Consider the following 14,107-nt stretch of genomic DNA (forward strand, 5'->3'; position numbering starts at 1 on the left):
ATGCCCCAAACAGGCTATGTAGAGCTCCAAACAACCTCCATATATGAAGAGGTTGGTTTCAGGTAGGAGAAATGAGACTGCTAAGGGAGTAGTCTGGAAGTAAGAGAAGCCTAATGGTGTGAAAAGAAAAAAACAACACTCAATAATTGTGTTTCTTCTTGTTACTTCACTTTGATGTTTCACTGTGCAGCATCATGTATGAGCCAAGATGTCTCCTCCTTTACTGTAAAGTTTATTCTCAGTGGACTATGATTGTTACACAGTGACAGAAACTTTGCTCCTTCTGCAGAGGAATGTGGAAACAAACTCATTCTGTACAGAGAAGAGAACACCATCCAAGTGTAGGAAGAAGAAAAAACACATTTTTTAGTGTAAAAACAGACATTACCTTGATCAGCTTGGTGGCCCTGATGAAGTTAACAGCATATTGGTTATGTTCCTCCATGCCCGTGCCGATGGTGAGGATGTTGGGGTCGAAGATGATGTCGTTGGGATCGAACCCTACCTTGCTGACCAGCAGCTTGTAGGCTCGAGTGCAGATCTCCACTTTACGCTCTGTGTCTGTGGCCTGGAGAGGGTGGCACATGTGTCAGGAGGATATGTGCGTGTTTTAGAGTGTGCGACTGACTGCGCGCGTGAGTGTTTGCCTTCTCACCTGTCCTTCCTCATCGAACGCCATGACCACCACGGCAGCTCCGTAGCGTTTCACAGTGGCAGCTCTGAGCAGGAACTCCTCCTCCCCTTCCTTCAGACTGATACTGTTCACTATACACTTCCCCTGACAGCATTTTAACCCAGCTTCAATCACTGAGAAGTTAGACGAGTCGATACACAGAGGAACCTGGAAAGGAGACAAGCTTTGTGAATTAGTAACAGGTTCATATGCTTAATGAGACACTTTCAGGAGAAACTATGAAGGAGAAGGTAACACCAGTTGGAAGTAATGGTTAATGTTGTATCTGGGGTCAAAGTGCAGACAAGTTTTAAATCTGACACTCTGAAATCAGTTTGTATTCACTGGCTGGGCGTACACACCAGCTTCTTATCAGACACAAATCAGATTTGGCAGCTAAGTATAACCAATGACTGTGGTGGTACCAAATCTACAATAAAGACTAGTCACTCAGTGTTTGCATTGCTTAAGCCTACCTATCCTATCAAAAAACACTTTCTAGCTTTATCAGAAGTTTTTGACTACAGGTGACCAATACATTTGAGAGCTTTAAAGACCATGTAAAGTGAATTCTGACATTTATATATCACCCTAGCTCTACATTCAGTCATATCTCATGGCCTTCTATAGTGATTAGAATTGACTTAGTTGTCATCACATAAGTGTGGAACTGTCCTCACATCATAACAAGTACTGATACATGAGTGGTTTTATCGTTACCTCTGTTTTCCCTTCGACAACAAGCCTTTTTTACAGCAGACGTTTATGAAATACGACAAGTGTGAACACATGAATGATGGCTGGAATTCATTTCGCTGCTTCAGTGTCAGGGTCCTGATATTGGACCCACACATTTCCACACTGTCATGATTTACTGGGACACTTGTATAGAACATAGACATTGTTTATGTTACTAGTAACACCTGTGTTTTTGACTACAATGTACATGGCCAGAGATACAGTTGAATATGTTTTGTTAAGTTTAAGTTTAAGTTTGAATGTGCAAAGTTACCCACATGCTATAGTCTCATTTCAGCGATCTAATGAACCTGAATAACCTAATTTTGGTCAAAAATATTACAATATATCGTAAACTGGATAGAACAGTTTATTGTATGTGTTGATTTCCCCTGTCATTAAACTTCATACCCTTGAGATATCTGGCTCAGATGCAATGAAGTTACAAAATCGGGTCATGGCTGCCGGCCCCTCCAGCATGCCCTCATCCATGTTTATATCCAGGACCTGCGCTCCCATCTCCACCTGGGTCTTAGCGATGCTTAGAGCCTCCTGAACAACACAGAGGGAAGAGCATACCATATAAATAGGTGCCTTGCCTTTCACCTACTCTCATAATTTGACCGTAAGGAATACCGTGTGTCTCACCTCGTAGTTTCCTGCCATGATCAGCTTGGCGAACTTGCGTGAGCCGGCCACGTTGCAGCGCTCGCCAATGTTTACAAAGTTGGTGTAAGGGCCGATCCTGAATGGCTCTAAACCTGGAAATCAAGGAGATATTTCACCATGTTAGTGTCCTGCATTTAAGATAAACAGGGATTACTAGCAGGGGGAAGCTCTCTCTTAGCAGGGAGTTGGGTTGTCAGCTTCAATATTGGGCTGCTTTAATTGCTAGTCATTAAAAACTAACAAAATACAAAAAAAATACAGCCTATTAGAAAGCAACTGGAAATAATGAGTCAAATGAAAACTGCATTAGAGTTAAATATAAAATGAGAGCAGCAGAGTGGAGTGTATGACATGACTGCATTCAATTCAATTATTACCACTATTTGGCCTATCATCAGAACAGGAGCTGTCAGTCTGGATGGACTCTGCTTCCTTTACTATCTGTTAAAAGGAGGACAGTCTGCTATGTTGAGTATCAGTGATTTTGATGCATGTATCAAAACAACAGGTCAAGTGTTGACTTTACATTGATAGAAAACATGAAAGCTTCTAATTACAACATAATAAATACCTCCTTATTAAACAGGAGACATTAAAATAAAAGCCTCTTTCTGATAAAAATAGAGCCAACTGATATATCAGTCAGCCAATATTATCAGCTAATATTGACCTATAACAGATATATCATATCAGTGAATATGTTGCCCAATATATAGCAACGTTTTTTCAGTTTTTATTCATAGCTAATTATAATTCAATTATAATTATAACTAAAATCCCAATTAAGTTTACTGTTTCAGTGCACTGATGTAATTTAATTATAAAAAACATTATGGTTAAACTGTAAAATATCATATTTCCATTACATATCTTTGTCACAAGTGCTTGAAAACCACATTTGAAGGATCACTGCACAAAAATATGTGTCTATCTACATATTCTGTATATATGATATTATCGGCCAATATATCCATATCAGAATTTCTTTACTCCACAATATTAGTTTCGGCCCCAAAAATCCAATTGGTCAGGCCCTTAATATAAATCAGAATTTTATGCATCTCAAATTATCTGATTGACATTAACAATCATCAATTTACATGCACCATCAACTAGAAGAACCAGGGTTGAAAATGTAAATGACTGCAATGAGCTTCATATGGTGTTTGAGACTATTTTTATCCCCAAGCTTTACATCACACTTGACAGGTGGTGACAGGTGGTAACAGGTGGTTTTAATACCTGAGAGCAGTAAGTAGTCTTGATAAATATCAGCAGCAGGAACTCTTGGCTGGCAGTGTTTGACTGCTTCACATATGGCTCTGTATGAGGAGGGAGGGTGAGAAGGATTTAGTTTTTTAATATATTGTAAAAAATGAAATAAAACCATTCTTTTTCACTTGTGAGACACATGACAGAGACCTGATGTGTTCTGGAGTAGTCCCACAACAGCCTCCCACGATATTCACTAGTCCGTCCGTAGCAAACTCCTGCAGACAGAAGGAGGAAGCAGAAACTTAGCTGCAGCAGTGAGGGGGCCAGGCTCAGCTCAGGTTACTTGGCTAAATTAATTCTAACTGAATTTAAGCAGTATTCTCTCCTCTTCTCAGGAGGTCTGGCAAAACAAAGACACAACTGTTCTATGAGGCAACAAAAAAAGAAAAAAACACACATTCAGACTGAGGGGAAAAACTGTATGATGTCCAACATTAGTTTAAAATGATTCAAAGTGACTGATTCATGTAAATAATTTAAATACTTCAACATTTTTTGCTTGTTTAGGTAAAATATGAGAAGCTGGATATCACTCTGTGTGTATGGCTGTGAGTCAGGATGTGGTTAGCCAAAAAAATAGTCCCAACACACAACTTCCTGTTGAGCAGTATTTGACATTGTAACAAAACACTTAACAACAATATACATGCACCATGTGCTGTGTTACCACTAATGTTATTATTGTGTTTTTATATTATTATATCTAATGCTATATCATAGTATTATCTTTAATTTATATTATGTAAATTACAACTTTACACTTGCCTTATATTTGTGCCTATACCTACATACTTCACTCATATGGTGTGTGATATTGTAACGTATAATGTATTTAGTTCACTTTAGTTTGACTACACATTTTGTATTTATTGGGTAGTTTTGACAGTAAAGAGTGATGTGAAACATGAGACGAAGAGAGAGGGCATGACATATCCCGACATAGTCATCATTATAGTTGATAACATTATTTCAAGAGAACCTTTAAATTGGAGGCTGTTACTGCTGGAGTTTCGTCATACTCTCCAAATGTGTTGGGAAGACCTGACAGAAAGAGAACACAGAGATCATGACATCATCACATTATCCTGGCTGGCTTTGTATGATGCAACCTAAACTAGGCCAAAGGTGTGTGTGTGTGCTACATCTGCTTAGAAAGAGCAGGAGGGTCGAATCAATCAAATGTAAGGCACACTTCTCCATTCCAAAGACCATATAAAGACTAGTTTGAGTTTTTTGTGACATGTGTGTAGTGAGACAGTTAAAATAAAATGTTCACTTCTTATTGGTCAGCTATTGAGGTCTGACCCCTTACACAACTCCAGAAATCGAAGTGTAAAAATGTATTAATCATTTATGCATCATTTAAGTACAAATCAAAGCAATCTCTCATTTGTCATCGTTTTCAATTATTGATTTACTAGATTTTTAATTAAACACCTAAAAAGTTAAGAATGACTGTTTTGGCACTTTCAGGCCTCCATACTTTCAGTTCACCTACTGTTGTTAGTCATTCTAATGAGCAGTTTGAGCATAGAAATTCAAACCTTTGTAGAAAAGTGAATATTTGATTGTAAAATGTGGGTTGTTAATAATAATGTAAGCTGTTCCAGGTCTGTACAGTGTTGAAGATGTAGCTGTTATTAGTGAGTGTAACGTACCTGCATTGGGATAACAGATAATGAAAGCTGTGGTACTTTTTCCAATAGCCTCAATGAAGGGCCTCATCTCTGGGGCCCCCAAGGCACAGTTTAGACCAATACTGCAACACACAGAGGCACAAAACCAGTAAGCAAGTACAAGTCTGACCAGTAGTGGAACACAGTGACGTCAGTGGAATGTACAGTAACTTACCATAGTGGTTTAGCGTGTGATACACTCACTACAAATGCCTCTCCTGTCTGACCGGACAGAGTTCTTCCACTGCGGTCAACTATGGTCCCTGAGATCTATACGATGAGTGGGAGAAGAGAACAAGAGCATCATTTAAATACAGTATTTCTTCATCTTTTTGGCCCAAGAAAATAATACACCTCACACCCCATGAATAATAAACCTACAAATATGGGTCTCCTTTCATAGCTCTTTTCAAAGAGCAGGTCAATGGCAAATAAGGCAGCCTGCAGAGAAAAACATGAGATAGTGACTGAGGTTACATATTATATACTGTATACAGAACAATGCATGGTATATTATCATTTGTAAGAAGACAATAATATGAGTAGATATAGCAGTGTAATCATTAGAAAATTAAACTCAAATTGAAAACAACCAGCTGTACAGTGGCCCATTAACTACAAAATAATATATCATCATCATGGACTTTCAACAAGTTTTCAGTGTGCATGTAGTCCCCAGGAATCTGAGCAAGTATTTACTAGAAGACTATCAATCATGTGAGGTTAACTGACACCAGATGAGAGCCACCTTAGCGTTGGCAGTGTCAAAGATGGTTTCAACCATGATGATGTCTGCTCCTCCATCTAATAAACCTCTGACCTGCTCCGAGTAGGCTTCTACCATCTCATCAAAGGCTGTGGAAGACACACACACACACACACACACACACACACACATAAATTGTAACTGTTTGCATGGTGGTACCATTCATCTGGATTCCATCTGACTACTATATACTGATTGATATTCACACACAAAAGCATGCATTGTTTCTCATTGAGTCTCACAGTGAGATCTAGGACCATCATTTTTTGATTGACCAGTGTCTGTTCTGACTGTCTTTACCTCAACTACTGGCCCAATCACATAGAAGTTTGCCTGAGATATTCTTGGCCTCCAGAGGTTGAATCCCCCAGTAGATAAACCCTCACTTAATGCCCTCAAACTGCCAACTCTGTACACAACTTATCTCAAATGTGACATTTTGTTGTGTACATCTCACTGTTAAGTCAATCACTATTGCCTCACATTGTTCACTGTTCATTTCCTAATGAAGCACAGAGACTGTTTAAAAATGTGGAATGTGATCTTACTGATGTTCCTGAAGTCAGGTTTCTCCACAGACGGTGACACAGACAGAGTTTTATTGGTAGGACCCACTGCTCCGGCCACATAGCGTTTACAACCTAACAACACACACACAGAGAACAGTGTTACACACATGAGGAAACCCCCCCACAGTCACGCACAAGAGGGGCTATACATGTACCTGACATGCTACTGTAATACTACTGATGAACTAACCAGTTTGTTTGGTGACATCATCGGCTGCCCTCCTCGCCAGCTCCGCTGAGACCTTGTTGAGGCGATAAGCCTACACACACACACACACACACACACACACACACACACACACACACACACACACACACACACACACACACACACACACACACAGAAGTTTCAGATTTCTTTATTAGTCATTTTTCATTATGCACTTTCATACAAGCAACAGCAACAAAAAATAGTATAAGAAAAGAAAACATGAATGAATGAATGAATGAATGAATGAATGAATGAATGAATGGGCCTGAATGCAAAGTCATAATTTAAAATAGTTGTAATTCAAGGATATAAACACACATTATATGGAAGACTGTGGCTGACAAACCTTTCCATGTGTGTATGTGTGTATAATTTACATGTGTAACAAAAATCTAAATTGTGAAATCCAATGTTACATTTTTATTTTTCAAAATTATATTCCTGAAAATTGAAAATTGCTTTCAAAATAAAAGACTAAATAAAAACTCAACTGGAAAATACATTTCACCATACTTTTATACCATAAATGTGATGAAATTAAATGTGAGATTGACTTTTCAGGCACAGATTGTGCAAATTTAACTAGAAAATAAAACTGCAATTATTTCATGATTTAACCTCAAGTGTAATTAGCATGCACTAATGGTAAATGCTAAAAGGTCAAATTCAATATAATGATTTCTTAATCATATTATATATAGGCTGTCAGCTATCAAAATCTTCCCCAAGTGTTTGCTAAAGGAATCTTTTTCCAATGACAGCTGAAGAAATGACAGTGATCAGTTCTGTTCAGCCAGACTTCAGAATAACATCTGCATTTACTCAAGAGAGTCACTCTGTTGTATTACTGCAGTGCAAACAGCAGAAACATAGATCTGCTCTGTTCCTTCATTAAGGTTTAGCACAACTGTTTGGAGAGAGTCTGTGTTTCAGCCATCTCTGCCAAGTGTGAAGATAACAGCGAGGTCACAGCAGAGTGTACAGCTGTCCATAGAAAGGAGTAAATAAGGGGAAGAAGTGGTTCATTGGGTTAATGAGTTAACACCAGTCTGTGTACTTGACCTTTGTTTCTACTACACTCAGTGGTGTAGCAGTGTCATCATCACATCATACCATATGTTCCAATCCATAGTCAGCTTGAGCGATGGAGGTGCTGCTGAATGTGTTGGTCTCTATGATGTCAGCACCGGCCAGCAGGTAGTCCTTTAAACACAAAGCAGAGCAAAGGTTAGACTTCTCAAAATGTCATTCATTTGATTTGCATTGGACAAACGGTGAAACTAAAAATAACTTCATGTTCTTTAGCCTTTCATTAGCTTTTCTAAGTCACCTCCACACTGATGCACTACTGAACTTTTAAAATGTTCTATTTTACTTCATTATATATTCTATTTTTTAGCTACTTTTACCATTTATTATTTTTTACCATTTTACAATCATTTGAAACAATTTTTTAATTCATCATCTTATATTACATTAATGCACGGAAGAGGATTAGGGCCACTGTGGAAACAATTCTGACTTTAAACTTCCCACAGTGGACCTAATCCTCTTCCATATTAATGATTCTATTTCTTTCCCCTTTTTTTGTTTTTGTTTGTTTTTAAACTATTGTTTATGCTCCTTTACAGTCCTTTTAATGTGAAGAGTTTGGTGTATGTCATTTATCTGGTTATCAAGCACTTTCTTAACCCTTTTGTAGCTCACACCAAGAAAATGTTGTTAAAAGGTATTTAAGAAATGATTTCTTTGCTTTTCCTACTGTACCACTTTGTGGCCATGACAACATAAAACATGGATTGTTTTTCTTATGGACCCTAGAATTGATGGTTGAGCAGACTTACAAAGGGTTAAAGCATTTCTTCTTTCTTGAAAGGTGCTACATAAATACAATGACTATTATTGTTATTACCAAACCGAGACCAATTAGACTGAATCAAGGGTTCCCAAACTTTTCAGCCCCCAGCCCCAAAATCATGTTTCCAGACACTTGCAACCTCCACTATCCATGGAGGTGAATACAAACCATACACACACTCTGCACACACACACACACACACACACACTAGTAGGTCTATCCAAACACAACAGCCCTATTATTATTTTATATGTAAGGGATAATGTGTTATTTTATTTTGGAGAGAGCAGCTCTGGACACCTGAGGGTCCGTACATCTGTAGCTGAGATGAGGGCTTTGTGCTGCTTTATTACATATCTAAACCCCCCGTTGCTAGACTTAAAAGTAGCACGATCTATGAGGTCAAGCTTTGAGAAATGTCGACATACCCCAGCTCTTATCGCTATGTGACTGCCACTAAAGTAAGCTTTACCGTTGGAATTTTGTCAATTTGTAACTGTCAAAGTTTGTTGATATGTTCTTTTCTGTCTTTTAACCTCTTTAGCTTTTTCTGCATGGTTTTCTTGTTCTCTCTTTCTTTTCTTTACTGGAAAAAGTTCAGCTAATAACGATTAAAGGGTTTAAAATGAATATAAAAAATGTTTAATTAATTATTAAATTTGGATTGATATGATTGGATGTGATTCTCCAGTGTCTGCATCCATTACAACATTCTGTTATTCAAAAGCAATGGTTTGTTATTTCTAAAGAATACTAAGAACCATGTAATTAAGTCATTTAATCTTGGTTCTTAGTGTTAAACTCACCTCATGAGATGGGTGGCCACTATGCATGAAACACAGCAGTCCATTCTGGGTTTAATTTAGGAGACAGCTGCTCAGAGATCATCTTCCACATTTAGTTGCGATCTGATATTTAATGTGTCAGTGCTGATAAAGTCAACTGAAATCCAGAACTCAGTCAGCATCTTGGAATTAAATGCTGTCTTTAAAGACCGTGTAAAGTGAATTCAGACATTTTCTTCTAAACACATTAAATATGTCATAAATGTATTTCTAAAAAATGTGTAAAAAGCATTTCAACCATTTAGATTTGAATTGTGGAGCTAGGCTTCACAAACTGTGTTTCAAGATTTCTGTGTTCAGGATTTAGTGGGAGGGTCTGAAAACCACCCGCCCCTGCTGCTGTAGAGGTATAAATACATTCAGCACACACTACTACTACTACAGCCTACAGTTAGCCAGTTAGCTGAGTTAGCCGCCGAGTTAGCCGCCGAGCTAGCATCAGAAAGCTCTCAGACGTAGCGTCCATGTTTCTGGTAGAAGTGGTGACTTTGATTGACAGGTGACACTTGGTAGGGGGCGGGGTTTCAGCAGACTTGGCGGGCACTCCCACAGCGTTTGGTAGCAGAGAAAGAGGCTGATTTTTACACAACTTTGAAGCCTAATTTCATATATTTGGTGATTTTTTTAATCATTCAAATTTGGCAGGGTGGTTAACAACACACTTTTCTGTGGTATGTCAAACTCAGAACACATATTTATTCTTACTTTACATGGACTTTAAGGTTTGCTCACTTGTGTCCTCCATTAGTCTGAATTGCGGTCGTTACAACAGATGGTGATCTTATCCAATCATATTGTTCCAGAGCTGTATCCTCAAGGAATGACTTGTTATAGTGTTCCAACGAGGGCTTGAAGATGGGTACTAATAGACTTATAACCATTATGGCTAAAATAGTATATAGTATATAGTATTTTTTAATCGTTTTTAAATGTTATTCAATTTCTCATCATCATATATTTCTCTTTTGCTGTAAACTACATGAATACTACCAACTGTAAAACACACTTATTTATCCAGATATGCAGAAATAAAACTAAAGTCATACAGAAAAAAGACATTCACACAGGATTGGCAGTGAAGTTTATTTTTTGGCCTTGCAACTGATTTAGTGTTTACTAACCAAGACATTTCTTAAGTATTAATGGCGTTGTAAATCATTAGAATGAAGAAGGAAAACCTCTTTTACTGTAACAAAGACTAAAGACTACCTACTAAACTTGGATGAAGTACCTTGTGTATGTTATAGATGACTTCAGGCTGAGTGATACTGAGCAGGTCGTTGTTTCCCTTCAGTGACAGATGATGCTCTTTAAACTCGTCCGCCCTGAAATGTTCCTCCTCGAGCTTCTGCCGCTGGATCATGGTTCCCATACCTCCATCCAGGACCATAATCCTTTGCTGCAGCAGTGCTCGCAGCTCCAACTCCATTGGGCAACTGCATACTGGGGAAAAAAGAATAATCAGATTCCATAAATGAATAAGTAACAGACCCATTTTACAGCACTCGTCATTCATAATTTAAGTTGAAAATAAATAATAAAGTAATAACATATAGTAGAAGAAAACTATTTGAAAAGAGCAGGTAACAAAACAGTCTCACAAGTTCCATGTACTTCCATAGTACTGGTTACAGCTTTCAATCATAACACATGATCATTAACACAACAAAAGTGTTCCCAGGTGCCAAGTCATGTTATGTGATTAAAAGTCATCTGACATGATCAAAAGCTCCAGATCAGCTACTGAATGGACTTTGTAGTGAGTTCATGTAGTCCAAGTCAAGAATCCAGTTTGGAAATTGAACATCAACAACTCTATAACAATTGGCAAAATCCACCAAGTGGGGAAGATAATGTGGTGATGTGTAAAAGCTCCAGAACATCTACTAAATGGACTCTGTTGTAACATAAATAACAATATATTGGCTCATATTCATTTTCTTGCCCAAATACATTACATTAACAAGCACTTTTGATAGGATGCTTTAAATTTGATTATTAAAAAAAATGTGACCAAGTTATGAAGAGTACTTGTAACAGAGACACTGTTTCTGTACAGTAATGTCTTCTTACTTATCAGCTGATGTGTACAACAATACATCAATGATAAACTAATATCACCTGATACAACTGATTTATTATACATCACTCAAACCTCAGACTGCATGGAGACACACAATAGTGCTGCTGCTTTCATTTAATTAACTGTTGCATCAGCTCACAGTGACACGGGACCTTCTAGCTTCATTGATGATTTTCATTGTGCTTCTCTCCTCTATCCTTCCTCTCTCTCCTCTATCCTTCCTCTCTCTCCTCTCAACCCCAACCGGTCGAGGCAGATGTTCTCCCACTCTGAGTCTGGTTCTGAGGGTTCTTCCTGTTAAAAGGGAGTTTTTTCTTGCCACTGTTGCTCATGTGGGAATGTTGGGTCTCTTTAAAGTTAAAACCTGAAGAGTTTGGTTTAGAACCTGCTCTATGTGTAAAGAGCCTTGAGATAACTTTGTTGTGATTTGGCACTATACAATCAACAGTCCATAACCCAAACATATACATTTAGTTTCCTGTCATAGAGGACTAAAGAAAACAGAAAATGTTCACATTTAAGAAGCTAGACTCAGAAATTACTTCCTCAAAGAATGACTTCAAGTGATTCATCGATTATCAAAATAGTTGGCAAGTAATATAATAGTTGACAACTAATCGATTAATCAACTTATCATAGCAGCTCTACTCACATTCTGATATGAAGTGACACTAAGTGTGATAAACTGACTGTATGACAAACACAAAAATCAACAGCAATGATGGAATCATAAAAATGATTGTAAATCACTCAGTAGTTGTTAAGTTGTGATTGAGCACAGCTTTGTTGTGCTCCTTATCATTCATGGTGATGGTTGGTGGAGCCAGAGCATGGACCACGCTGAATGCAGAACAGAACCATACAGCTGTGGTATCACTAATAAATGCTAATCACTCTCCAGATGTGGACAGTGATTGTCAGTGGGTTGGCAGCTGGGTGCTGCTGGGTGCTGCTGCGGGCTCACACTGTACTGTCAGGGTGTCAACATACATGTTTAACTTTATGAACTCTTCTGTCATATTGATGTGTACTGTTGAATCTGTTAAACTCACACAAAATGTCACATCCGGTTATATGTAATAACACTAGTTAACGAGTATAACTTGTCTCACACACAGAGAGAGAAAGAGAGACATGTGGTGTAACAAGTAAACTGCAGTCAGATCAATGAGTGTGGACTCATTAGGGTAACTTACAGCTAACAGCTAACAGTAAACGGCGAGAGAGCAGAGTATATTTACCCGCTTGTGAAGGGAGCTGATGAATGACGTTAGTTGGAGACATGTTGTGAAGGGTCCGCCTTGAGAACAGCCTCACGGCCCGTCTGCAAACTAAACGGTTAATGTTGCAGGGCAGACCTTTGCTACCAGCCGGCTCATGTGGAGATTATGTAGTTTGTGCTCCGCCACTGGCGACAGCTACACTTCCGGTCAGACTCCTTCAGAATAAAACCACCGCCATTATGACAGACAAAATTCTGATTCATGCGTTTCCATTAAAACGGCGTTAATATTACCCTTATGACAGGGTTAATGTTACAATATAACCCTTATGACAGCGTTAATGTTTAAATATAACCCTTATGACAGCGTTAATATTTCAATTATATTACCCTTATGACAGCGTTAATATTTAAATATAACCCTTATGACAGCGTTATTGTTTCAATATTACCCATATGACAGCGTTAATATTTAAATATAACCCTTATGACAGCGTTATTGTTTCAATATTACCCTTATGACAGCGTTATTTCAACACAGCTGACATTTCCCCTTAAAGCTGTTATTATTTCAACATATAGTAGCTGACGAAACGTCTTTTGAATGTATGAGCTTAATAATGAAACATTCCAGATTTAACATCAAATAGTCAAAGTTATGAGTTTTCAAACTTTTAACCGAAGTGAACATTCTGAGATAGAAAGTCCACCGTTTCACTTTAGTGATCATAATTGTGACTTTAAGTCTTTTTTTTCTTCCTATTTTACTATTTGTCTTTGTGAGGTAACATTTGAACCAATTATTTTAACTTACTTCACCATGAATGTTTATTTTTATCTTTTTTCTCTCTCTTCCTGGCAGAAATGGCTTCCATACAGGTCTGCCTGACACTGCCTTACTTATCCAAGTTAAAGGTTTATACATTCATTAAGTATTCTTTTTTTTCAGTGCGATTCCACACTTACAACACAGTAGACAGTGTGTGTGTGTGTGTGTGTGTGTGTGCGTGTCAGAATGCACATGAGAATTACCTGTACTGAGATGAAAACTATGTGGTATGAAAACAGCTGTGCCGATGGATGCAGCTTCAAATACTATTCATACTGAAGTAATAAGTGTTTTATCTGCATTCATAAGTTACACTTTGGGCTTTTTGTTTACTACTACAGGAAACACTACATTACTTTATTACTGTACCATCCTCAGTATTATTTTGAAATATCACTAATAAATAGGAGATACTGTTGAGACTCTCCCTCTCTCTCTCTCTCTCTGATTAGTGACTTGGCATAATACCTTCATGACATAACAAGAGCAGTCAGTTCTCACACACACTTAACAAAAACAGGAATAGTGGAGATAGTGATGCATCAGACCCTATCAACATGTTTGATGCAGGAGGGGAAGGTTAAAGAAAAGGATGCTTTAACCTCCAAAGAGCTAAAATCTAACGTGTAAAGTTAATTTAAGAGATTAAACAGAGAGAACATAGAGAGAATGGACTCCAACAATTCAATATAA

At 37.9% G+C, this 14,107-nt stretch overlaps 1 protein-coding gene across 1 annotated transcript in view; it reads right to left on the minus strand.

Moving 5' to 3' along the window:
- mtr (5-methyltetrahydrofolate-homocysteine methyltransferase) overlaps nt 1–12,724 on the minus strand; it is a 34,968-nt gene extending 22,244 nt beyond the window's left edge. Inside the window, exons 1-16 of the mRNA XM_053341816.1 lie at nt 12,605–12,724; nt 10,512–10,723; nt 7,691–7,780; nt 6,557–6,626; nt 6,346–6,438; nt 5,780–5,886; nt 5,413–5,472; nt 5,207–5,301; nt 5,014–5,114; nt 4,335–4,396; nt 3,503–3,570; nt 3,323–3,402; nt 2,060–2,172; nt 1,823–1,963; nt 656–841; nt 389–568 (exon numbers count right to left, since the gene is read on the minus strand). Of these exons, the coding sequence (XP_053197791.1) occupies nt 389–568; nt 656–841; nt 1,823–1,963; nt 2,060–2,172; nt 3,323–3,402; nt 3,503–3,570; nt 4,335–4,396; nt 5,014–5,114; nt 5,207–5,301; nt 5,413–5,472; nt 5,780–5,886; nt 6,346–6,438; nt 6,557–6,626; nt 7,691–7,780; nt 10,512–10,723; nt 12,605–12,647 (1,701 nt within the window). The 5' untranslated portion in view covers nt 12,648–12,724. The remainder of the gene's footprint in view (nt 1–388; nt 569–655; nt 842–1,822; nt 1,964–2,059; nt 2,173–3,322; nt 3,403–3,502; nt 3,571–4,334; nt 4,397–5,013; nt 5,115–5,206; nt 5,302–5,412; nt 5,473–5,779; nt 5,887–6,345; nt 6,439–6,556; nt 6,627–7,690; nt 7,781–10,511; nt 10,724–12,604) is intronic.
- Between the last annotated feature and the right edge of the window lie 1,383 nt (nt 12,725–14,107).

This window comes from Scomber japonicus, chromosome 20 (assembly GCF_027409825.1).
Source record: "Scomber japonicus isolate fScoJap1 chromosome 20, fScoJap1.pri, whole genome shotgun sequence".
In the NCBI taxonomy this organism is placed as follows: domain Eukaryota; kingdom Metazoa; phylum Chordata; class Actinopteri; order Scombriformes; family Scombridae; genus Scomber; species Scomber japonicus.